Source organism: Marmota flaviventris, chromosome 2 (assembly GCF_047511675.1).
Source record: "Marmota flaviventris isolate mMarFla1 chromosome 2, mMarFla1.hap1, whole genome shotgun sequence".
NCBI classification, from domain to species: domain Eukaryota; kingdom Metazoa; phylum Chordata; class Mammalia; order Rodentia; family Sciuridae; genus Marmota; species Marmota flaviventris.
The window spans coordinates 76,744,044-76,770,488 of NC_092499.1; the positions used below are offsets into that span (position 1 = coordinate 76,744,044).

General features: G+C 39.0%; 2 protein-coding genes and 1 long non-coding RNA gene across 4 annotated transcripts in view; 2 read left to right on the forward strand and 1 right to left on the reverse strand.

The window, feature by feature from the left end:
• Positions 1–836: 836 nt before the first annotated feature.
• On the forward strand, positions 837–21,817 carry Tbpl2 (TATA-box binding protein like 2). The gene is made up of 7 exons (XM_027929582.2): positions 837–911; positions 2,666–3,111; positions 3,669–3,756; positions 5,725–5,816; positions 9,040–9,207; positions 12,318–12,412; positions 21,741–21,817. The coding sequence occupies exons 1-7, from the start codon at positions 861–863 to the stop codon at positions 21,815–21,817; spliced, it is 1,017 nt and encodes a 338-aa protein (XP_027785383.1). The 5' UTR covers positions 837–860.
• LOC114088029 (uncharacterized) lies at positions 1,371–23,767 on the reverse strand. 2 transcript variants are annotated; one of them, XR_011706650.1, is made up of 5 exons: positions 23,582–23,767; positions 18,237–18,283; positions 14,477–14,544; positions 2,730–2,830; positions 1,371–1,685 (listed from the first exon to the last, which is right to left on the reverse strand). It is a non-coding gene; the product is annotated as an uncharacterized lncRNA (long non-coding RNA). The 2 variants fall into 2 exon arrangements; XR_011706651.1 differs by having other exon boundaries at positions 14,477–14,548.
• Positions 23,768–23,808: 41 nt separating this feature from the next.
• The window catches only part of Atg14 (autophagy related 14), a 39,737-nt gene continuing 37,100 nt past the window's right edge, over positions 23,809–26,445 (forward strand). Inside the window, exon 1 of the mRNA XM_027929714.2 lies at positions 23,809–24,059. Coding sequence (XP_027785515.2) covers positions 23,839–24,059 — 221 coding nt within the window. The 5' untranslated portion in view covers positions 23,809–23,838. The remainder of the gene's footprint in view (positions 24,060–26,445) is intronic.

A 26,445-nucleotide genomic window follows, 5' to 3' on the forward strand; every position in this document is an offset into this window, starting at 1 on the left:
GCACAATTAAGTTATTATGAAAGCTGAGACAGTCAAAATTAAAATAATGATTTCCAGAAAAATAACCCCTCTCTGAATATTTGATATTGCCTTTACCTTCTTGAGCTGCAAGATCCCTAATTGTATGTGGCTTTTGGTAAATTCTCTGTGATTGGAGAAGACCCACCTGGGATTTGAAGATGAAAAGTAGTAACATAAAAATACTACAGCTGATTAGGTTAGGTGTTTCAAGTTCCACTGGAAAGAAAAGGAGAAGGGGTGGGGAAAAGAAAGGAAGGAGAGAAAGGAGGAAGAGGAGAAAGAGAGAGGAGAGGAAGAGAGAAAAAGAAAAAGGAAGGAAGGAAAGAAGGCAGGCAGGTGGGCATTTAATACAAAAAACACAGCAGGGGAGAGCCCTGGAAGGAAAGGTTCTGAAAAACCTAGAAAACCTTTCATTTTTTTCACGGTCCACTGCACTCACTTTGTGTGCCACTTGCGGAAACTTATGGAGACGAAGGCAGCATTTGCAAGTACTGAAGGAAATGAAATTGGCGGACCAGGCGCTGTCAGCTGTGAGCCAGGTGCGATGATGGCAAGCCCGGGAAGCGCCCCTTCCTCCCGCGCGGTGGGGCCAGCTCCCTGCAGGCTCTCTGCCCTCCCCGCCCCTCCCCGCCTGCAGCCTGCAGTCTCTTCCCAGTGCGCCGCGGGCCAGGTGAATTCTGCATCCCGCTCATCACTTCATTCGCGGCGCCTGGGGAGCACTGCCCGGCCCCGCACGGCCCCGCCTCGCCGCGTGCCACTGAGGGTTTGATAAATGGCTTGTGCGCCCGGTGCCCACACCTCGCTCACGTCCTCAGTCCGCAACAGTGGGACCTCCGCCCATGGAGGTGAACACATACCTGGAGCTCTACCTGGACCGATGCGCTGCCCAGGTGAGCCTGGAAACTACTGTCCCGGAGTCAAGGCCCCCGCCCTACTGCTGAGCGCCAAGGCGAAACACGACGGAGTTCCCTTTGCTTCCCCTAGTCTTTTCTGGCTACTACGGGGCTCTGCCTCTCTGAGGCAAAGGTAGACTCCTATTCCGCTCAGCACTGGTGCTGTACTTGAAGCTATGGCAGCGTTTGATGCCAAAGATAGGCTAAAGAAAGTCTCCCTGGGGGAGTTGTTGGTTATGGGGTTTACGGAAATGTGAACTGTAGGCACCTGTGGCTTCCATCCCTAACAGACAGGGTCTTGCTATGATGCCCAAGGCGGTCCTGAATTCCTAGGCTTAAGTGAAGAAACCATGAAGAGGAATTAGGGCCCATTTGTACCCACTTTTCTTAGGGTGGGGATGGGGAGAGATGGGGTCTAAAATTATATAATTCAAAATGAAACAGCCGTCAGAAATCTTGTTTCAAGATAATAACTTCATGTTTCTAAGCAAGTTCTTTGAACAAGTCACCCCTGCCATCTGCTGGTCTTGTAATAATAGAGCAGTCCGATAGGATCCAGCCAGATATTGTGTGTTAGTTGAGGGAGCTTGGTCACTCAGAGGATGCAACATGATGCATGTGATCATTCAGTTGTTCTGTAAGCAGGGCTCAAAATCCAGATCCCAGGTCTGTGCCTTGTGTAAAGCAGGTGGTAATGCATGGAGCAATGGAACACGTTTTTACATCAGCTGCTGCCCTCAGGTGCTGGGTAATAGTAATTGAACAGCTTCCCTGGGTTGGAAACAGGAAACATTGATTTAAACTATTCTTAACATTTCAACTTCAGCAACTTTTCCTATTGTAAATTACATAACTAGAATGTCCTCTTATCTGTCCTTTGACCAAAAAAAAAAAAATCACTAGGTTATTGGTGTTATTTGGTGAGTCTTGATTAATAGTTAAGACTATATTTTCATATTATTTTATAAAATAAGAATTTAAAATTCAGTTATTTAAGTCAACTGAAGTTTATAATTAACAAGTAGTACAGTGAATCTATTAAGTATACACTATTTTGAACATGGTTGTTCAATTGTCTCTATTACAAAATTGGATTTAAAGAGTGGCAACTTGGGTGTGATGGTGCACACCTGGAATTCCAGTGGCCTGTGAGGCAGGAGGATCACAAATACAAGGCCAGCCTCAGTAGCTTAGCAAGGCTTGAAGAAATTAATGAGAGCCTGTTTCAAATAAAAAAGGGCTGGAGATGTAGCTTGGTGGTAAAGCACCCCTGGGTTCAATCTCCAGTACTCTCTCAGAAAGACAACCACCAAAAACACTTCTAGGTCTTTAACTGAAGTTTTAAAAACATTTTGTGATAAGTATTCTTTCTGTATTTTAAGATACTTTCCTGTTATTGTTTTGTAATCTGTAATACTTTTTTTTTTTTTTTTGGTAGTGGGAATGTAATCCAAGTAAATCATCCACAGAGCTATATCCTTAGCCTTTTTTTTTTTTTTTTTTTTGGAGACCGGGTCTAAGTTCAAGACTGGCCTTGAATTTGTAATCTTCTTGCCTCAGCCTCTGAAGTTGCTAGGAGCTGACTGTAATAGAATCTCAATGATACTTTACAGAAAGATGCAGGGTATGAGTAGAAGCCATCTTGAAATACCTCAAGCTTAACACATTGCCTGCCTGCCATAGTGCTATCCCTTTGGTGTTTAACGTGCTGTTTTGTCTGTTGTGTTTTGTCTGTTTTGGGAACTGCCTAGGATGACCTTGCCCTACCAGTGTCTCCCCTGTTCAGCCCAGTTGTACCTTATGAGGGGTACTTACCTAATCCATCCAATTCAGAGATTGTACTTAGTTCACAACTTGAAGTCAGAGAAACGTCCGGTGATTTCTCATCTGTGGATCTTAGCTTCCTGCCAGATGAACTTACCCAAGAAAATAAAGACCAGACTATCATTAAAAGCAAGTGTGAAACTGAAGAAAATTGTAAAACTCGACAAAATAGCTTGCCATTACCCAGCGAACAGCTGAGCGTAAAAAGCAGCAGTTTATCAAATTCCCATTCACATCTGCACCCTGGTAGTGCTGATTCAATCTGGCTCTCTTCTGAGAAAACAAACTCTGACACCTTGCCTCTGTCATCCATAACTCCCATGACTCCAGTGACCCCTCTTTCAGAATGTTCTGGAATTGTGCCTCAAATACAGTAAGTGTTGCTTTTTAAATAGATGCTACTGGGTATGCATATTATATTCCTGAATGTGATGACAATTTTGAAAGATAATGTATGGAAGAGAATTTCAGATTTCATTATTAAATATTTCCTAATGGATTATGGCTTTAGACAGTTTGGTTTTCTGTAAAAGGAAGTGCCAATTCTTGATTAAGAGGGGGTCAAGGGTTAAGACATTTTTGAAAGATTATGTTGTTTACACTAAAGCACTGCTGTTAAATTGTGGTAAGGGTTGGCTATGAAGATGTAAAATTGGATTTGATTTGCAAATAGTTTTGGAATTGTGGTTTCTGTTTTCAGGCATAGGTCTAAAATTTAAAACTTTACTGATGGAATTTTAGAAAAAGCTATTTACTACTTCACTTTGGGATTGTACACTTTATTAGGGACCTTGTTACTATATACTTCACTTTGAGAAGAATTCTCTCCCTAGGAAGTTTCTATGGCACAATCTATGAAATGAGGGAGGTAATAAGTTGTTTCATTTTTATTCTTTATAGCTGATATAATTTTCTAAGTTATTTCTTTAGGAACATAGTTTCCACTGTAAACCTGGCCTGTAGACTGGATCTGAAGAAAATAGCTTTGCAAGCCAAAAATGCAGAATACAACCCAAAGGTAAGATTTCTGAGTTTTCTTTCAACCAGTAGCTTCTCTTTAGATTTACTTTCCTTCATGTGAATATAACTCTTAAAAAAAAAAAAACTAATGAAAAGCTTCTGCAACTCAAAACGTTAACTATCTAAAAGTTATGAAAGATAATCTTTGGTGGTACATGACTGTAATCCCAGCTACTCTAGAGATTGAGGCAAGAGGATCACAAGTTCAAGGCCAGCCTGGGCAATTTAATGAGACTGTCTCAAAATAAAAAGGACTGGGGATGCATCTCAGTGGCAGAGCACCCTGAGTTCAATCCCTAGTACCATAAAATCATCAACATCATCATATTCTCTGTGCTGAATGAAGTAGTAATTGAGTAGTTCCTAAAAATTAATCTTTTCTTTGACATTCAAAAATGTTTTTCAGTCTATTTTCAGCTTTCTTAAAATGCCATTATGTTTCTGGAAATACATTCTAAATGTTGTCTCATCTAATGGACACTTCTATTTTTCCATTTACAGTTTCTCTTAGTTGAGAAAGCTAAATTAAAATTTAATCTTATACTTGCTAATGTAAGAAATAAACTTGCCAAAGTTTATTAAACTCTATTCTTTGTGCCTTGCCAAGGGCAGGCATGCTCTTTTCAATGACCTGTTGACCTTGTGGGAATTGGATTTGTTAAGCCCATCAACATTTACTGATTTTTTTTTTCCAGGCTCTGTACTTAGGTGTATGAAGATAAGGAATACCTGGTTCCTACCAAGAAAAAGTTCACTGGCTTAGGTAGTGGGAGATTTAGTCAAATGAAAAAGACCACATTAGTGCGAACCCAGAGTCCTTGTAACTACTTCTGGATTAACTTTCTTTTGCTGTTGTAGTATTGTTGCTGATATCTAAATTTAATGTTACCTAAGTGTTACCCAAATACAATATAGCTGTCCTTTTAGTTCATATTGCTGGCTATGAAAAGGAAACGGCTAGAATTCCTATGGCTACAGCAATGATTAATAACATGATTGAAAAAATCAGCATCTTGCCTACATTCCCCCCCCATTTCTTTTTGGAGGACATGTAGCCTCTTTTGACATTCAAAAATATTTTTCAGTCTATTTTCAGCTCTCAGAATTTATACTTGACTCCCAAAGAAATTCTTGCTTAGCACTTACACTACCTTAGAAATTTAGCAAAATGAATGGTAAGGCTATTACCTTTCAGTAATAAATACCTGAAAAACATGAATAGGACTTGATCAATTCTGTGTTAGTGTTGACTCGGGTTTCAGCTAAATGGGGAGAGTAGAGTTGGGAAAGTGTCTGTGAGGGCCAGCAGGAGAGACAGGTCATTTAATGACATGTCAATGTGGAGGACCAATAGGTCTCAATTCTCAACAGCATCAGCCTCACCTGGAGAGTTTGCCAACTTTAAGAACTATGGAAGGCAGGAACCTGACAAAGCAGCCTTTTCCTTCATCTTCAGGATGTCTGTCATTACATATATTCAGTTCTGTATTTTGGTTACCTGGGTACTCTCTAGTTTTGGCACACCTATAACATACTATACTTGAACTTTTCTCAAAATCCTTTGTGGAGGGGAGTACATCAGCGTAACAGTCTGATTAGTTGTGACTTTATATCCTAAACATACCATTTCCTATATAATATTGGAAGTTAAGTAACCACTTAGTTTCCTTCTGTACTAAGTGAGGATAATGATGGACTCAGTCGGGTCATGAGGATTAATGAGAGATAACCTGTAAAGTTCATAACACGGAACCTGAAATGTAATGGGCACTCAATTTTAACTGTCACTATTTGTATTTTAGATTCTTTTAGATTCTCAATAATTTTTGTAAATGATTAATAAACCATTGTTTGTTTTTTCCATGCAATCTGTTTCTTCAAGACTGTTTTCTTATCCATCCCAGGTTTTCAACTGAGCTAGTGCTAACTTCTAACAGGCTAATTCTTCTCTTGGTTCTGTGTACAGAGGTTTGCCGCAGTCATAATGAGGATCCGAGAGCCCAGGACAACAGCCCTCATATTTAGCTCTGGGAAAATGGTTTGCACAGGAGCCAAAAGGTATGAAGAACCACCCTCCACTGTTATAAGACAAACAACTTACTATGTAAAACAAGTGTAGCTATTAGTATAGCAACCTGGGCTCAGGATGTAGCTCATTGATAGAGTGGCAGCCTAGAATATACAAGGCCCTAGATCTGATCCCCAGTAAAGGGGATGTGGGAAGCACATAATGGGAGCAATATATTTTTATTTGCTGAATAGTTCACACCATGAAATGCCAAATTCTGAGTTAAAAGAACTCAGTCTAATAATATTGAGTTATGTCCCACACAATACAGTCTGCCAGTTAAACCAAATTAAGTCCCCTAGACTTACCTGGGGAAGTATTATTACAATTTGTTTGTTTGTGGTCCTGGGTATTGAACCCACGGTCTTGCACATGCGAGGAAAGCACTCTACCAACTGAGTTATATCCCCAGCCCCTTTACAATTTATTTTTAAGAAGCATTAAAAAAACTATAGTAGTGACAAAGCAAATTTATTATAAGACTAGAGAAGTCATCACTGTGGACTTTCCTCATTGCAGATAAATGGGTAGAATTTTCTAAATGGACATTTCTTGAGCATTAGCTCAGGAGGCATCACTGACAAGGCTTCTTTCTGGATCTCCTGCAGAAGAAGACCTAGGCTAATATATATTCTTTCACCATAAAGCTAGTGGAAGGGATGCTTTTCCCTATAGGTGCTGGAAGATGTGTAGGAAGTTGTCTTCCTGAAAGGTTTTATCAATTTCTCCTTGCCTACAGATGTGCCAAACATTAGTTTTCTCCCATAAATGCTGGCTATAAATGTTCAAATATGTTTGTTAAATTTATGGACAAAGTTGTTTTAATGTACATTTACTTGATTACTAGATTAAATATCATTTCATAATCGTGTTAAATTGCTTAGTATGTATTTGGTTCAATATTCTACCATATTTGTCTTTTGTTTATAGCTTAGTTTTTGTACTTGGGATTGACCCAAGGGGTGCTTTACTACTGAGCTATATCCCCAGTATTTACTTTAAAATTTGAGACAGGGTATTAAGTTGCTAAGCCTGGCCTTGAATTTGTGATCCTCCTGCCTCAGCTACCTGAGTCACTGGGATTATTGATATGTGCCACTGTGCCCAACTTTTTGTTAATAGCTTTTTATGGTTAAGTTTTCATTATATATATATATTTTTTATCTCAGATTAGTTTTGTGTTTTATGGTGACTTTTTAAAGTGCCATTAAAATTTTGGGGTGTATATATAGTCTATCCAATTTTTCTGGTTTGTTTAGTTTCATGCTTGGGAAGGCATTCCCCTTGCACAACATTATATAAAGATTTCCATATTTTTCTTGTCTTTTTCAGGTCCTGCTTTTTACTAGGGAAAGGGTAGCTGACATTTTGATTCCCATAGAGCTTTCTTTAGATGATGGGAATATTATGCATCTGCTGTCCAGTGGAATAGCCACTCATCACATGTGGCTGTTGAGCACTGGAAATAGAGCTAGTGCAACTGTAGGTCTGAATTTTTAACTTAAATTCATCAGATGGAGCAGATCCAGAATTCTGTCAATATAAAATGACTTCTCAAATCATTAGTCAGTGCCCATATACATTCTGACTCTGTTCTCCCTCCACCTTTTTTATATTTTAAGTTTTTTACATGTATCTGAATAAACTTCTGGACTCTCTTCAATTGATCTATGGATCCCTAGTCCCAGAAATCTCCACTTAAAAAATTTAGATGGACATTTAAGCAAGATATTTGTAAGGGTGTTCATTTCAGCACTGTTAAAATGGGGGAAACCAAATTAAAAATCTGATGTTTTGATTTAAAGTCAAAGTAAATTGCATTAGCTGTATACATGGATATTGAATTGGAAGGATGGTCACATGTTATGTTGGACTGGTTGTGGAGCAGGCAACTAAATTATAGGTTCATTATCCAACTTTCATTGTGAGATATGCTCATATTATGCACACATTCATGAATCTTTCCCCTCTGAATTTGGTTTCTAAAATCTGAGGTAAAAGCTTGGATAGTGAGATCAGTTAGAGAGATTTATTATCTAAACCTATTTAGTTATAATAGCAAGAGTGAAGAGCACTGTATTTGCTTGGGAAGAGTGCAAAAGGTAAAATTTAAGTGGTTATTATTTTTGGTGAGATTTCAAGGTTTTAAACACATTTTCTAATGTTTGTACAATGTAGACTTTCAACTGTTACTTGAATAGGAATGTTTTTTGTACTGGGAGGCCAACTCGGCACTATCCACTGAGCAAATCTCAGTCCCTTTTAATTTTTTGAGACATAAGTTGCTGAAGTTGGTCTCAAACTTACAATCCTCCTGCCACAGCCACTCAAGTTGCTGGTATTACAGGCAAATCCTACCATGCCCGGCTTCAAGAGGAATTTATATGTGATGGTCACACATGGTATCTCAAACTACAGAATTATGTTAGTTCTTATAATTTGAATTCATTAACATTATGAGAAATGTAATGGGTCATATGGCAAAATGTAGTTTTTCAAAATGGAAGTTAACTTTACCACTGGTGGGGGACATGGTCTTGTTAAGGACATTTCAGGAGTTAGAGGTGGATGAGAAAGTCTGAGCAAAATTGGGCAGGTTTAAATGTATTGACATTTTTAGCATTTTATTACATAAAGACTCAAGACTGTACCACTCAATTGGCACATAAGCTTTCTTCCTTCTGGGTTTTTTTTCTTTTTAAATTTTGTCCTTGTTCCACCATAAATGTTGCACACCCTAAATTTTAGAACAGATAGGTGGTTCTCAAGCTTCGAGCATCAGAAGCACTAAAGGGCTTATTAATACCAGTACGCGGGTCCCCCCCGCACAGTGTCTGCATGTCTAAGGTGGAACCAGGGGCTTGGTCTTTCCAACAAGTTTTCAGGTGCTGCTGCTGATCTGAAGACACACACTGAGAACCAGTGGAATAGTTCATTTATCAAATAACACAAGTAAAAGTACCTTATATGGGACAGGTGAAGAATTAAGACAATTTATGGTTCAGTTGAACAACTGTACATTGTATCAGACCTTTGACAAGATACTAGGAACAGAATTATGGGAGGTAGGTTCTTCTGAAACCTACAGTTACATAGCACACACTGAAAGGTAAACATGGTATAAAGAATAAAAATAAGAATGATGTAAATATGGCACAAATATTAAAGGGGACATGTGTTAAGATGTCTTTAATTATATTTGTCTTTCCCCAGTGAAGAGCAATCTCGACTAGCAGCAAGAAAGTATGCTCGTGTGGTACAGAAGCTTGGGTTCCCTGCCAGATTTCTCGATTTTAAAATTCAGAACATGGTTGGAAGCTGCGACGTGAGATTTTCCATCAGGCTGGAGGGTTTGGTGCTAACCCATCAGCAGTTCAGTAGGTATGACAAAACGGTTATAGAGCTTAACTTTGCATTTACCAAGATTTTGAGGTTTCATTGTGGGCTATTTATATATGTTTTTTTTTTTTTTGTCGTTGTTTGCTTTGGATACCAGGGATTAAACCCAGGGGTGCTTAACCACTGGGCAACATCTCCAGCCCTTATGTTTTTTTTTTGTTTGTTTGTTTTAATTTTGATTCAGGGTCTCACTAAATTGCTAATTCTGGCTTTGAGCCTGCAATCCTCCTGCCTCAGCCTCCGAAGCTCCTGGGATTACAGATAGGCACTGCACTCTTAGCATATAAAGTATTAGAGAAAGCAATTATCAAAAAAGGGGGAGGCACAGTAGGTTAGATGGTTCAGATGCTGTGTCTGAGTCCTTATGGATCAACATATGGGCCCATTCTTTTGAAAAAGTGGTTCTCATGCTTAAATTGTATAGTGATCACCTGGACAGTTTATTAGAGTCTACATTCCTGGCTGGGCTACATCACCAAAGACTTTGATTTTAAGTCTTAAAAAGCTCACAGGTGATGCCAGTGTTCCTGGTCAGTGGCCTTTGGTTTGAGACCCACTGATTGACAGACTTAAAAAACAGGCACACATGACTTTGATGGCAACAGCAAGAAATGAAGGGGTGCAATACTGGTTGGGCAAATAGGAGGGGGTTACAGCTGGTGAGCAGAGAAAGGGTTGGAGATAAAAATGAAGAAAAAAATTGTTGTAGCATATTCTAAAAAAGCAATCGTACCTACTTGTTTTGTTGGGGGTGGCTCTTTTGGTGACTATAGCTGTATCCTCCATCACAATGTTGTCTTTACTGTATTTTACTCCCAAGGAAGTCTCCAGCCCTTCATGTCTTCTTCACACCTAACTTTCTGTTTGAACCGCCATTTTTTTTCTTCTGACCCTACCTGCTTTGGCCCTCAGAGCAATGCCAAATCCCTCCACTCCTTTGGCTATGCACCTGGGCTAACGCATCTAACTTGTAATTAGAATCACAAATGCTTTTAAATTCTCTTGATCAAGCTTGAAATTAAGTTCTTTCATTCAAACATTTTACCTTCTCTTTGCCAGTGAACAATAGAGTGGATGGGGATAGTGGAAGGCATGCTTTTCTTAACCTTCATTAGTTTTCTTTTAAAGATGATCTCAACAGAAGTTAAAAATTGCTAGGTTTTTCATTCTGAGATTTAGCTTTTATGATATGCATTAGTCAATGTTTTTCACATGAGACTTAAAGAATGACTCAGGATGGCCAAGAAATTGGCAGGAGTTTAATATCCTCAGTCTATATGGAATATTTTCTTAACAAAAACTACTCCTTTTCTCTGCCTTAGCCCTTATTTATTTTCAGAGAAGAGAATTGAATCTGAGACCTTGACCACTTGGCTATATTCCCAGCCTCTCTTATAGAATGAAACAGAATAAATAAATATCTAATCAGGAGTTCATTATGCTGGTTACCTTACAACCATGATTTTGAAGGTAAATGATCTCTCTTGGAATTACTGAACTCTGCCACTGCAGTTCACCATTTACACACCAAGGTCTTGTTTACTTTTCCCCCCTCAGATTCCTAAGATTCAGTTGGAAGATGAGATGAAAACTTTCCTTCTGTCTCCCCAGCCTTCATCTTATTGGCCTGGACATCAAAGCTCTGGAAGGGTTTTCAGGACTCAGCTAGTATCATGGTCTCTTGAAGACCAGGAAGCAGAAAGTGGATGGGAATCCTGATAGATTTTCTGCAGTAAGGCAGAGTGGTGTTCTAGAGGAAAGGTCTACCATGGTGACTTTCATGCCCTACACAAGGCTCTCATCACAACTGCAGTGCATCTTTCTGGTGCTAATAAGAGGTTTCACATCTGTTATGGATTTTATTCATTGTAGAACTAAACAGAGCTTCTCTGTGTGGTCTGGGTTTACCCTTTAAATGCAAATATTCGTGTACATTATATTATCAGATTTCTTTTTTCTATTCTTCATTAGCCATTGTTTTGAGAATAGTTTTACTTCATCAGCCTCCTTTTTTTTCTAATTAGTTGTACATGACAGCAGAATGAATTTCAATTCATTGTACACAAATGGAGCCAACTTTTCACTTCTCTGGTTGTACACAATGTAGAGTCACACCATTGGTGCAATCTTACATGTATCTAGGGTAATGATGCCCATCTCATTCCACCATCTTTCCTACCCCCATGCCCCCTCCCCTCCCCTCCCCTCCCCTCACTCCCCTCTGTCCAATTCAAAGTTCTTCCAATCTTCCCAGGTGCACTCCCCCGCCCCTCCCATTATGGATCAGCATCCACTTATCAGAGAAAACATTTCATCAGCCTCCTCTTATCTCCTGACTTCCATGTGGGCAGCTTCTCAACCTCTTTATGGACTCTGTCCTGTTTGGACTGGGGTATAGAAAGGCGGTTTTTAAGTTCTATCATCTTTTGTCCCATAGAAGCCAGATTACATTTGGTAGTAAATATGAATGAGTTACTATTCACAGGAACAGGAACAAATTCTGAATTTTACAAACTCAGGATAGTTTAGTTATCTTTCTTTACATAGTAATTGTCCAAAGAAAAAATCACTGGTCTAGAAATTTTTAGGCCCTATCTGGGCTAAAAAACACTAAAGCTTTTGATTATTAGGAACTTGGAAAATCCAGAAAATTGTATTCATGTACTGTTATTGGCAGGCTTTTGTTGAAAGGTGGAGAATTTTAATCAACAAGGTCATAATACATTAAATCTGATGCCCTAAATTACCTCAATTTCTAATAACCTAGGCTGACTTGAAAATGAAAAAATATAACCAAAAATTCTGTTCTTGACTGCCAGAAGTGTCTATACTCAGGGTTGGAGTATAGCTCATTGGGTAAGTGCATGCACAATGCCCTGGGTTTGATCCCCAGTACTGTATGCTCCCCCAAAAAAGTGTCTTCAGGATACTACTTTAATCAAGATAACTAAAAGTACTTTTTTCTTTTTGGTTTTTTTTTTGGATTTTTAAATAGCAGTTATTTACAACTGCTTAATATACTGGGTCTTGAATGTTTGTGGAAAGTAGCTGAATAGTGCTATTTTTAACATTTTCCTTTTTTGTCTTAACAGTTATGAACCTGAACTGTTTCCTGGCCTTATTTATAGAATGGTAAAACCACGAATTGTGTTGCTTATCTTTGTATCTGGGAAAGTTGTGTTGACAGGTAAGTTCTAAAATTATTTTCTGACGTTCACAAAATTCAATAGCTATGTATATGCTTTGCTTTTCCTTTTTAAATAGCTTTGTTCCCTAGAAGGTAATTTCTTACTATAGAATATTGGTAAAATGAGTTTATAAAGTAATATAACATCACCTGTTGGCCCCAATTCCTAAAACAATATGGCTTTTTTTCCATGGGTGTCATTTTGCGGGGGCGGTGTATGCACATAGCTCAGCAGGTGAGTATTTGCCTAGCATTCACAAGGTCCTGGGTTTGAACCCCAGTGCTGTATGCCAAAAAAAAGTGTCCTCAGGATAACACTTTTATCACATACACACACACATATATTTATATATATTTTCATCTTTACATTCAGTACATTTTATTGATTTTACTAATAAGTAGCTTAATAAGTAGCTTGTTGCTTACTAATAAATAGCTTGATGCATACTTATGATGGCTTTTAATAGCTAAACAATGTTCTAAGACAGGTCAGCAAGCCTTTTTCATAAGGGACCAAATAATAAGTATTTAGGCTTTGTGAGCCATGGGGTCTCTCTTGGAATTACTGAACTCTGCCACTGTAGTACAAAAGCAGCTGTGTAAATCACACGGAGAATGGGCTCGTATATTTTTTTGTGAATTTCATAGAATTTATGGATAGGCAAGTGCTATACCACTGAGCTACATCTCTAGTCCTTTGTTGAGACAGGTAAGTTTCCCAGGCTGGCCTCAAACTTGCAACCCTCCTGCCTCAGCCTCCCAAGTATTTGGGATTACAGGTGTGGATCACTGCCCCCAGCTTCTCCTTAAAAACATAACCATCCTTCTTAGCTCATAGACTAACAAAAATAAAGGGCTGACTTTGGCCAGCAGACCTACATTTTCTGACCCCTATTCTAGCAAGTTGAATCAACATTATTCTCAGTGTCAGATACTTGAGCTCATTTTTTGTTTGCTACCTATAAATGGCACAAACATTTGGTTATTTTAATTTGTGCAGAATTATTAGTGTGGACACTCAGAAATGGAACTTCTGAGGATATGACTGCTTTCAAGGTTCTTAGTACAAATTGCCAAATTCTTTTAAAGGTATACAATGGTTTTCTTGTATCATACATTCCTGCCAGCGATGTATCTAAGTATCTTTTGCCAAACCCTCAGCAACGCAAAAAGAGTAGAAAACTTTTTAAATTATGTAAGTGAAATGATCTTACTACTTTAACATTACTAGTAATCAGAAATAGAAATTGATAGCTTTTCAACATAGCCAATAAGTAGCATTTTTTTCATGTAAATAGTGTGTACATAACATACCCTTTTGTCAAGTTTTAGTTATTTGCCCCCCCTTGGAATTTGTACTAATTCACCATAATCTTAAAGAAATTTGTGAATTTCTTCCATTAATTAATTTTTTTGATACTGGGGATTGAACTTGGGTGCTTTACCACAGAGCAACATCTCCAGTCCCTTTTAATTTTTTGAGACAGGGCCTCACTAAATTGCTTAGGTTGACCTTGAACCTCCTGCCTCAGCCTCCAGAATTGCTAGATTACAGGCATGTACCACCATGCCACTAGGCTCCCCTTAATTGATTTTTTTTTTACCAATTTTTACATAAAGAAGGCTTTAAAAAATTCTTGAGGTAAATGATTGAATTTCCATGTAATTTCACCAAAGTTTGCTGTTTTTGCCTAGTTTTATCTGACTTTTTTTTGTATTTTACTCTTCTCCCAAAATGAATGTCAGGTTTATAAAGCATGAGCCAAATTTGAGTTTCACATCCCACTCCCAAATAACCACCCAAATCGATGTTGCACATTCTTATTCTCTTTGTGATTTTTGACTTTTATTTTTTCATGTGGGTCTGTTTCTGCCTATTGCAATCCTACTGCATTTATCCTCATGAATCTTTAATTCTTGTGTTCTTTATATCTGATAGAAAGATTCAATTTCCCCTCCTTGTTTCTGTATCTTTCTTATCACCTCTTGCAGTTACTCTTCCAAAAAAAACTTCATCTCCTCTTTAAAAATTAAGATTTTTGTGCCAGGCACAGTAGTACATACCTGTAATTCCAGATGTTGAGGCAGGAGGATCCCAAGTTCAAGACCAGTCTCAGAAACTTAGCAAGGCCCTGTCTCAGAATAAAAAATAAAAAGAGCTAGGGATGTAGCTTAGTGGTGAAGTGCCCCTGGGTTGAATTCCCAGTACTCACTCACCCCAAGATTTTTGTATTACCTGAACTAAGAAAAATTGTTGTCAACTTGGCATCCAGCAGAATGGAATGTTTGTTTTAAAAAGTCTTTTATAACTCTCATAAGGTTATATAGTTTGCTCTTTTAGAAATAACTGTCTTCAAAGCAGGTAAAGCCTGTTTGGAAATTTGATTCTTTTGACTAGAGCAAAACTACAGTTCCTCAGATGTCACAAATTTAGATTCGGGAGTATTGGGACTTCCCAGTGACTAGCATGTATATCCTAGAGGAAGGGGAAAGCCTGCTAAGTAAATTGAGTAGTACTGATATATGGATCCTACTTAATAGGAAGAAACTTTTCAAGATCTTTTGGAAGTATACTTTCACGTACATTGTGTGTATCATTATGAATCAATCTCATTAAATGTACACGTTGCCACATACAGACTAAAGTTCCTATTATAGATTTCTTTAAATATTCTCAATTCAGATCAGTTTTCCATGGCCAGATGCACACCTGTAATCCCAGTGACTTGGGAGGTTGAGGCAGGAAAAGAAATGGCTTTCCCACTTAACCTAAATTAAAAAAAAAAACTCATTTACACATTTCCTGCAAGTTTCAAATCACAAGTTATGTCATTACTACAGAATCCTGAAGAGCAAACAAATGTACATCCTTAAAACTTGTGTAAGTAAACTGGGTATGTTAGTTAGCACATGCCTATAATCCTAACTCTTCGCAAGGCTGAGGCAGGAGGATCATAAGTTCAAGGCCAACTTCTGGTATTTAGCAAAACTCTATCAAAATTAAAAATAAAAATGAGTGGTGATATAGCTACATGGTAGAGCACTTGCTTAGCATGCTCCAGGCCTTGGGCTGGATCCCCAATACACACATAATCTTGTGTTAAGCAAGTAAAATAAGCAATTCCGATTTTTTTTTTCTTTTCAGGGCTTGGGGATCATATTCAGAGCCTCATGCATACCAGGCAAGGGCTCTACCAGTTCACAGCCCTAAATTTCCTCATTCTTTGCACCATTATACCCAGCTTTCCTAACACACTTTCTTCATCCTTGCAAATGTGAATCATCACTTTTGTGAAAGAGGGGATGAATATTTTAACTGAAATTCAAATTGTACTATTGGGAAGTAAAGTCAATCCATGACTTACTACTAAATTGATGGATAGTTATCATTCATTGGGTTTTTACCTGTTAATGCCATATTGTCTTTTGTTTATACCATATTGTCTTAAATTACTTTTGCTTAGAGCTACAAGATTTAGGCTACTTTCCCCTCAACTTTAGAGATGAATGTTCCTTATTCATTAACCTTAGTTACCTACATTCCTCTCAAATGTAAAAGAATTAAAAACTGAAGAGCCCAATTTAGGGCAAGTAAACATCCAGGAAAAGGGACCAAGGCAGCCTCTTTGTAGCCTTGCCTGTATGCAGAAGCTGGGGTGCTTGGGTAGGGTGCTCAACAGAGTCCTAGAGGCTCACATGTGGCCTCAGACACCATGGCAAGATAAGGTCTCAGTAGAGATGTTTTGAAAGTATGGTCTCAACAAGAACAAATATTTTGCCTAGAAAATTCTCAAGTGTTGAAGTTACAAATTCACTCTGAGTTTGCAGAAAATGATTCCCAGCCTTTCCCTAGAATTATAAAACACCAGTGTGCATAATACAAATGTGTGGCTACTTGAAACCACTGTATCACATGCCAGTTGCAAGGCCTTAGGATTTCGTTGTTATGGTTATTTAGCCCAGGGGCATTTTGCCACTGAGCTATATCCTCAAATTTTTTTAATTGAGGAAGGCGATAGGGTCTCATTAAGTTGTTTAGGGCTTCATTAAATTGCTGAGGCTGGCCTCAAACTTGTGATTCTCCTCTCAGCCTTGGGAGTTGCTGGGATTACAGGATTGTGCTACAGCTCCTGGTTTAGAAAATAATAACCCATGTAAAATTCTCACTCCCAAGGTGCCAAAGCTGCAGTCACCATGTCCTAGGGCTACATCTGAATGTTCTAATAAAAAGTGAGCTAAGTACAAAAAGGCCCTGCTATGCTCCTTGATCATCATCTCATGTTGTTGCAGATAGCAGTGGTACCTGGGATGAGATTACACTGTTTTCCCTCATTTTCTGTTACTGATGTGACATTAAGGACCCAGGTTTCTCCTCAGACCACAGAAAAATTAATAGCCTCACTATTAATAAAAAATTAATAGCCTCATTATTCTGCTGGAATAATACACAAGAAACAGCAAATAAATCAACTTTCACTTCTGAAATCAGGTGTAATAATTAACAGCTGTTGGGCACTCATGCCAGCACTGTGCTAGCAACTTGTACATGGGGTCTATTTGTCTCTGAGATTGAACTTTACACCTGTTTCCTCTCCTATAAAATGGAGACAATGGAGAAATTTAGTAACCTTAACAAGGCCAACCAGTTCTTTAGAGATCTATGTATGATAACACCTGTATGGTCTCCTGTGTGCTTCTTTTCTAATTCTTGTCAGCTGAGGGAATGATAAATACTTAGTGGTGAGGGGGAACAGGTGTGATGGCCAAGATGTACACTGGAGACTGACTATCCAGTTTGCATCCAGGCTCTGCCATTTATCAGCCACATGACTTCAGAGGAATTTAAGTTTCCACTTTTTGGTTTTCATATGTGTAATGCAGGTAACCATAGAAACTCCCTAAGTGTTCAGAGGAAGCAGAAAACAGTGCCCATATATGGTGTAAACACTAGCTGTTAGGATCTTTGATAAACCTAGCAGGGTGTGGTTGTGCACACCTGTGATCCCAATGGCTTGGGAGGCTAAGGCAGGAGCATCACAAGCTCAAAGCCAGCCTCAGCTACTTAGTGAGGCCCTAAGCAACTTAGCAAGATCCTGTCTCAAAATAAGACCGGGTCTCAAAATAAAAAGTTCTGGGAATGTGGCTCAGTGTCCCTACATTCAATCCCCAGTACAAAAATACAAAACAATCCTACTCTCCTGGTTGTTTCCGTAAAGTTGAAAAAGACTAGAATTTAGTTATGATGCCTTGCTCTGATGGGAACAGGATGTCTAAAGAGGATTTAGTAAAATGCTTCACATTTACTTATTTCTTTCCAAAATAAAGGACTAAGAAGCTGAGTCATTGTTACTGAGGGTCAGCCTCAATAGCTCAGTGATTCTTGGAAAATAGGTCAGGAACAGCAGGAAAAGGGCAGAGCTGATGAATGAGTGGGCCAGAGGGAACACAGCATGTCTGTCAATCATACAGCAAGTTGGTATGTACTATAAAATGAGAACTCTCAGGGGTTTAATGCTACTTTTAAAAAAAAATGTAAGATTTGAACTTGTGTGCACACAAATGTGGCATCACTTAGGGAAAATAAAATGGACAGTTCTACTCTTGGTAAGAATAGCATTGGGAAGTCCAAGTAGTATTGGAGATTGATACATGGGCTGGCTAAGACATGAAAATGTGCTGGCAACCCTTATTGACAAATGATATGCTTATTTTGGGGTGCATACCAGGTATTTGTACTGTTAGGTGCTGAGGATCCAACTTAGTATCTGGCAGGAACCCAGCCCTGACGAAGGAGACATGCAAATTATGTGACAGTGGCTCTTACCAAGTAAGAAGTCAGGTACTTGGACCAGCTTTCCCAGCTTCTCTTATCTTGAAGTATATTCAAGGACAAAAAAAAAATAAGGTTTACAAAATGTTCTGGCTTTCAGAGGACTTTCCATAAACAATAATCATATAACCCTTATCACAACTCTATGATAAAGCCTATTGTACCTATTTTATGGATAAGGAAACTAAAACTCGGAGGTTAAATAATTGCCTGTTATGTTAAAACAAGTAGAGTTGGCATTTGAGCCCTTACTTGATTTCAAAGCCAGCCCTTTCTCCAGTGTACCAGGCCATAGAATCTCCTTTCCACCTCTGTCACTAAGGTTAGGAATAGTGTTTGTTCCCCACGGTAGCAGCATTACTGCCTACAGAAAAACAATGGTATGATTTGCTTAAAAGTCAAGGGCCATATAATTAGTCTGGTGCTACAAATTGGGGGTTTTGATTTGATTTGAATAGGATTGTGGAACAAATTAAAGTTCCCTTAAATTTTTTAAAATATTTTTTTGTAGTTGGACACAATACCTTTATTTTTATGTGGTGCTGAGGATTGAACCCAGTGCTTCACACATGCTAGGTAAGTACTCTACCACTGAGCCACAATCCAGCCCCTCCCTTAAATTTTGATGTCAGCATTTCAGTGAGGAAATGTTTGACTAAAATGTTTGACTAGGGCTTGCGATGTAGCTCAGTGGTGAAGCACCTACTTAGAATGTTTCAGGCCCAGGATTTGATCCCCAGAAACATCCCCTCCTCCCTGCCAATTTTTTTTTTTTTTTTTTTGGCTAAACTGGGCTGGAGTCATACCTCTGTGGCAGAACATGGTGGCTTAGCATGCCCAAGACTCTGGATTTAATCCTTAACACCCCTCCCCCCAAAACTTGACTAAATTAACTAAATTCTCTCAGTTAACACCTAGTTACCAGTATTAGAGATGCTTATTTGACCTTTGGTGTAAAAGAAGAAACACTGATACATGACCTCTTCTACCATAGCGGCTATTTTTTAAAAGAATTTTTTAAAGTTATAGATGGCCACAATATCTTTATTTTACTTATTTATGTGGTACTGAAGATTGAACCCAGTGCCTCACGCATGCGAGCCACAACCCCAGCCTACAGAAACTATTTTATGATTTAGATAACTTTGATTTCTTGCTCTTTTCTCCAATCTATAAAATGAAGAAAATGCACAAGGTAGTTTTCCTACAGCCCTTGTGTTTAAAGACACTTTCCTATGCTATAAAATAATGACCTCTCCAGTGTCCATTCCCTTTTGGCAATGGGTGTTTTCTGGTTCCCAGGAGACTCTAGATGGTATGTTCTTTGTGCTTGAATGTTATGCTCTCGGGCATGGTTTTAAAAAGTGTTATGGAGAAAAAGTACATCATTATTTAAATTGCTGCACCTGAACACATTTCTCAGTGAAATATAGAAAGGAGAGCCTTGGTTTCAGGTGGATCTTTTTGGTGGGGGGATCGGGAGCAGGGGCGAGGGTTGGGGGGGACACATGGTAGGTTTGCTGTAACCATTCTTCATTCTACATTAAAAAGGTTATTCCAGTCAAACATGTACATAAAGCCAGAGACAAGGGGTTCTTTTACAGTAATCTTTTACTTCTTCCCCAACTCACTGTCTTAGTTTCTAAAGACACTGGTTTTATAAAAACCAAACTTCAGTACTGAAACCAAAATCATCTGAGTTTTCGCTACAGAGGTACAGAGCTTATCTCTCTGCCCTCCCTACCCACATCTTTCAGGGTGGAGACACAAATAGTAAACTCCTTGGCAGTAAATAAGTAACCGTTTGCTCTTGCCTCTCCCAATAAAAACAAAAACAACAACAACCAAAAAAACCTTAAAATTACATGAACTTTCTTTAAAGAATCTGAGGTGGAATTCATATAACAAATGCAACCACTTTAAAGTCAACAGTTCAGTGGCATTTCATACTTTCATAAAGTTGTACTTTGTGAATGTACCACCACTTCTATATAGTTTGAAGACATTTCCATTGTTTCAAAATCCTGGGTCATTAGTTTCCCCCCATTCCCCTCTCCTGAGTCAGTCCCCCTACCACCACCTGTCTCAGTTGTCTCCATGGATTTACCTACTTTGGAAATTTCATATAGATATAATCAGATGACCTTTTCTGTCTGGCTTTATTTAGAGACTCATCTATATCTTACCACATGTCAACACTTCATTTCTTTTTATAGCTAATGTTCTATTATGTATGTACTACAAATTTTTATCCATTCATGTATTGAAAGGCATTTATGTTGTTTCCCACCTTTTGATTATTGTGAATAGTGTTGATATGAAAGCTTGTCTTCAGTTTTATGGGGGCATTTACCCCAGAGTAGAACTGCTGAATCATGTGTTAAGTCCTTAATTTTTTTTTTTTTTAATTATGGGGATTGAATCCAGTGGTGCTTCACCACTGAGCTACATCCCCAGCCTTTTTGTTTTTAAATTTTGAGACAGTTTCACTAAGTTGTTGAGGCTAGTCTGGAAATTGATATCCTCCTGCCTCAGCCTCCCAAGTGCTGGGATTACAGGAATGTACCACCACACCTAATTTCTTGAACCACTGGAGTTGAACAATTTTGTACTTCCATCAGCAACTTACCAGAGTACTAATTCACTCTTGCAATCACTTGGGTTTTGTTTTTGTTTTTAAGAAAAATGTCTTATCCTTGATTCTGAATCCTGACAGCTGTGCTTCTCATCTCTATTGGCACTCCTTTTTGGAATTCCCTCATTAGTACAAAAACCAGAAAACTTATCGGGTTTTCTCTTATGAAGCCTTCTTCTCTCCAACTTTATAGCTCTTAAGGAAGAATAGTACTAATTTTGGCTATTGTCCATTTCTCCTTATGCTAAATTTTTGTTCCTTTCATTAACCACCTTCCTGGCTTCCTGGCCACAAAAATGTCAGAAGTTTCATGATTAGCTATATAGACATCAGAAGTGCCATCATGACAGTACAATGTGTGCATATACTTTTGAAGGTGATGGGATGGTGGTGAGAGATAAGTAGGAACTGTTAACTTCTCAAGGGTGAAGACTAATTCATGTTTTTATCCCTGTTAACTTCTAGGCAGTATAATCAAAGATCCCTTAAAAGCTAAGACTAATGCTAATGGTGCAAAATTTCCAATTCCTTCCCATACACTGAAAATTTACACTCTAGAACAGCTCCACTCTGTCTAAATCTATTAGTCAAATTAGGGAATCAAGACAATAACTAGAGATGAATGGATCAAAGGAAGTGCTCAATGCTGAAGAAGTCACTCTGGGGTTGTGTTCCTGGAACACTTATAGAACATTCTATATTTAACCTCTGTGGGGCCAAAGATGACACCCATATAGTGCAAGAGACTTCCAAGAGATTTCATCATATGCAAAGTAACTGGAGATTACACAATTAAATTTTAATGTTAGGAAAAGTTTGGTATTTTTATATTAAAGATTATATGAACTTGGTTTTCTTTGTAGGTGCCAAAGAACGTTCTGAGATCTATGAAGCATTTGAAAACATCTATCCTATTCTAAAAGGTTTTAAAAAAGCCTGAGCCTGTTATTCAACATTATATTAATTGAATTATGTACATAAGTCCAGCATAGCAACAGCTGAATTCTTGCAACTTTAATTGTAGATGTTCAAGTTTATTTTGGCTTTTCATAGGGTGGTTGATTCTATGTGAGTAACCATGCTTAAGAAATGAAGAAAATTTCTTGCTCAAAATGACTCTTGCATCTTATTTTAAAAATTGAATAAGAAAACTGTTCTTAGAATTTAAGATTTATGGCCTTATTAGAATATTTTAGCATCATTAATATTCAATTTTCTGCTTTTGTTAAATATGTAATACAGTAGCATGTGTTCTCTGAATATGTAGCAATGTATAAAATTGCAAATAACTGCATAAACTAATACCTGTAATATCATTTAGCAGCATAGATTTTTTTTCTTTTTAAATATTAAGATTATCCTGACCATTAGATAAAGGTACTATAAAGGATCCTGTGGGAATGCAAGTGAAACATGAAAAGTCTGAGGGCCAGGATTGGAGCTCAGTGGCAGAGCACTTGCCTAACATGTGTGAGGCACTGGATTCAAGTCTCATGACCACATATAAATAAAAATAAAGGTCTATCAACTAAAAAATTAAAAAAATGAAAAATCTGAAACCTGAATCTTTTGTTTGAAATATCCAGAGAAAATTGTCACTTAAAGATCTCACTTTTGGGCTGGGACTGTGGCTCAGCTATAGAGCGCTTGCCTAGCATGTGTGAGGCCCTGGGTTCGGTCCTCAGCACCACATAAAAATAAGTAAAGGTACTGTGTCCAACTACAACTAAAAAATAAATATTAAAAAAATCTCACTTTCAGGAACCATTCAGGTTTAGAGTAAGCCATTTTGGAAACAATACAAATTGTTTTCTGCATACTCTTAGACTCCATAGTAACTGTATTTAACAACCCAGATAAGACTGAGGATGGAGGTGCAAAGGGTACAGACTGAAGACCTAACTAGGTTGTAGCATCACCAGCATTTACGGAGATGTCGGGTTAACATGGATGGGACTAACATTACCTACGTGGCATTGATTATGTCCTTCAAGAGACACTTCAGTCTCTCTAATGCAGAGACTGTATGTGATGGCTTCAGAACATCTTTTCATACCTAGGAGGCAGTTCTGAGTCTCTGCGTGTGGAACTTGGAGAGAATTCCCAACTAGAGAGTTCAGGGCAGTAGTCAGTGGCAATTCTACCGAAATAATCCTTGAGAATCAGTCTAAATGATTTGACCCACAAACCTACTTTTCTTTTTTATCCTGTAGTTTAGAGACAGTCGAACCTTCTCACCCACCACCTTACTTAACCCCCAGAAACTTACTCGAAGCGAAACCCTAACCTACCTAGTTCAAATTCTTTTAGAACATAGGGTCGGGAAGGAAGGTTGGCCATTAGTTATTAGAATTGCTTTCAAAAACACAGAACTTTGATCTACACATTCAGTTTGGTTGGTTTCACTGGTTGATATAGGCAAAGTATGAGATTATTAAATGGATCTACTTAATTCTTATGGCACTAGGCAGGTACTGTAATTATATCCATTTACGAGGAGGAAAAAACACAGGTTAAAGAATTTGCTCCAAATCACGCAGCTATTAAGTAGGTGGGTGAGTCAAACTTTTACCTGGCTCCAAGACCCAACCCCTCACCCAACTTTTTCATGTGGTTTTAGCCAAACTGAAAAGCATCCTTAGAAAATCGAATTCCCTTGTTCTGTTTCCCATTCCTTTCCCCCAGGATCCTTAGGGCAACGTACAGCTATTTTTTGCATAAATTTGAGGCGGTAACTCGCAACCTTGACCTCGTCCAGCAGTCGATGCTTTGTTTGGCGGATTCGCCGTGGGTAGAACTCGCTGCGGCTTGGAGGGCTGGCAAAGCGGCAGCCGAGGCGGGGCCGGGGTCCTCCAAGACCCACGCCCGCCCCCAGCGCGCTTCCTAGGCCCCTCCTCCGCGCCCAGGATGCACCTGGTTGAAAACAAAATCCCACGTGACCGGCCCTGCGCTCAGGCCATCATGGCGTCTCCCAGTGGGAAGGGAGCCCGGGCGCCCGAGACTCCTGGCTGCGGGCCCCAGACGCTCGCCCGGGACCTGGTGGACTCCGTGGATGACGCTGAGGGGCTGTACGTGGCGGTCGAGCGGTGTCCGCTCTGCAACACCACCCGCCGGCGGCTGACCTGCGCCAAGTGTGTCCAGAGCGGCGATTTCGTCTACTTCGATGGCCGGGACCGGGAGAGGTACGGCGGCCGCCACGGCCCTATTGTTTCTACTCTGTCTCTCTTGCCCGGCGATCAAACACTGGAGATTAGGGCCCGGGGCCCCTAGTATTGGTCCGGATGCCAGGCATCGGGGGAGGGGTAGTGGCTGTACGCCAGCGCTTGCTTGCCAGTGAACAGAGTCGGGGTTGGGGGTGTCAGGTGAGAGAAGGTCGCTGTTTCTCCATCACCCACCTGAGAGGAGTTTGACCCCACTGTGCTACTGGATACTAGGGAAAGAGGCATAGATGGTGGTTCTCGGGAGAAGTCCTCCCCTGTTGCTGCCATAGAGTGGGAGTCCTATTTCTTTGCTATAGTCCCATTCATAAAGCTTGGTTTAACCTTTTTCTGTCTTCGGAAGCACAGTCATTATCATTTGTCTCAAGAGGAGAGATGAAGAGAGAATCAAATAACTGAGAGACACTTGGGCCCTGTTAGTCCGAGTCACAGATAAGCCTTTTTATCAAATGATCTTACTCCAGTGTGTGAACTAGGACTAGCTGGTTGCTCCCTTTCCCTCCTCCCTATCTCTGAAGATTATTTTGGCTGCCTAGGGTTTGAGAGTCGTGTTTTGGCTTTGTTTTAAAATTCACATCCGGAGCTGCAGGCCTTTAGTTAAGAAAATTGCATTTAGCAATGTGTTGTGGCTTCAATTTGAAATCTAAATAGAGCCACAAGCCCTGCTAAAGGCCTTGAAAAAGCATGATTAGCAGTAGGGTCTTCCATTCCCATACTTTGTTTCACTAGTTTAGTTCCAATGATGGTAAGATATCTGAACTTTCATGTTCAAAGAGTTAGCAGTGTATTCTTTTACAATAACCCAGTAATCCCCAATTTATTACTGAGAAAACCAAGGCACAGTAAGTGCCTTGCCCTACCTCATACCGATAATAAGGGTAAGGATCAGAATTAAAACCCAGACAATGTGGATTCATATACCCATGCATTTAATTACTGGACTCTACAACCTCTAGATTTTGGAATTGTTTACATTCCTAGTATCCTTGTGATCATAGATGGGAGTTCTTTTCTCTTTTAAGGAGATATGTACATTTTTTAAAAAAAATTTGGCACCTGCCACATTGATGCATTAGATGACTTTACCAACCACCCATATCATAAGTGATAGTGTTAAAAATTAAAAACAGTTTTATTATAAGAATACTGGTGTGAGATGGAAATGTCTAATTGATTTAGTTTATCAAGGGTTTAATTCTGGATCTTTTCTCCATCTATACTGTTTCTTAGAAATATTCCCATGATTTATGCCTTCTAGATGCTGAAGTCTATCAGTCATATATCTTCAACTTGGACCTCTCTGAAATCCAGAAAACAGCTGCTTATTCAACATCTGTGTTTAAGAGCCATAAGCCTTAAACTTAAGTATCCCATCTTAATATGGCAAACTGAACTCTTGATTTTAAATTTATAAATCTATTCCTCATACCTCATACCAACTCAGTAAATGGCAATGTCATTTTTCCTTTATGTAGGCCAAAAAAGAAAATCTTCCAGTCCTCTTTGACTCCAGTGTTAAGCAGCTATATTTAATTTCATCAACAAATCCTATCTACTCTTCAAAACCTGTACTGAATCTTATCCTCTCACCATCACCTGGTATGATCCACTAGAGGATTACTGCCTCTTGTGTCTCTGCTTCCACCCTTGCCTGCCCTGTTATTGCAATTTCCTTCTTGTAGTCAGAGTAATGCTACTCCTTCATTCTTTTGTTCAAATTGTCAGCACTTTTCCATTTTGCCCCAAGTAAAAGCCAAATCCTCAACCAAAGTTCTGTATCATCTGTTCCTCCTCTGATCTAATCTCATTATATTCTTTACCTACTTTCTTTTACCACCTTGGCCTCTTTGTCAGTCCAAGAACACTCTCTTAGGGCCTTCGCAGTCACATTCAGATTGCCAAAATCTTTTCTTCCAAAATATTCAGGACAGTTTGTTTTGTTTAAATCCTGCTTATACATTAGAAAGACTCTTTAGGATCCTTCAATTAAAATAGTAACCTCTTTACTGCTTAACCTGCTTTATTCCGTATCACTTATCATCATCGGATGGTTCACAGGTTAATTTGTCTAACTGTGCCCCCCACTCCAGTGATGTAAAACTATATGCAGGCAAGACTTTATGTACACTGTTCTATCTTCACATAACTCAATAAAGGTTTATGAAATGATTGAATGAATCTACCCCTCCTTTGCAAGTAATCTATTCCTGGACTATTCCTGATCCAAAGCTAGAAGCCCAGGAGTTAGGTTAGCCTTCTCCTTTCTTGTATTCCCTACATCTAAGTCATTGGCCTAATGCAATCTGACACTAGAATACATCTTGAATGTGTCCACTTCTGATCCAGGCCA

What these genes read in the sequence shown, in the direction of transcription:
- Tbpl2 (XM_027929582.2), top strand. Translation starts at nt 861, where the DNA reads ATGGAGGTGAACACATACCTGGAGCTCTACCTGGACCGATGCGCTGCC. An exon ending in GTTTGCACAGGAGCCAAAAG is followed by an intron (nt 5,817 to 9,039) that starts GTATGAAGAACC and finishes GTCTTTCCCCAG; the next exon opens with TGAAGAGCAATCTCGACTAG. An exon ending in TGGGAAAGTTGTGTTGACAG is followed by an intron (nt 12,413 to 21,740) that starts GTAAGTTCTAAA and finishes TTTTCTTTGTAG; the next exon opens with GTGCCAAAGAACGTTCTGAG.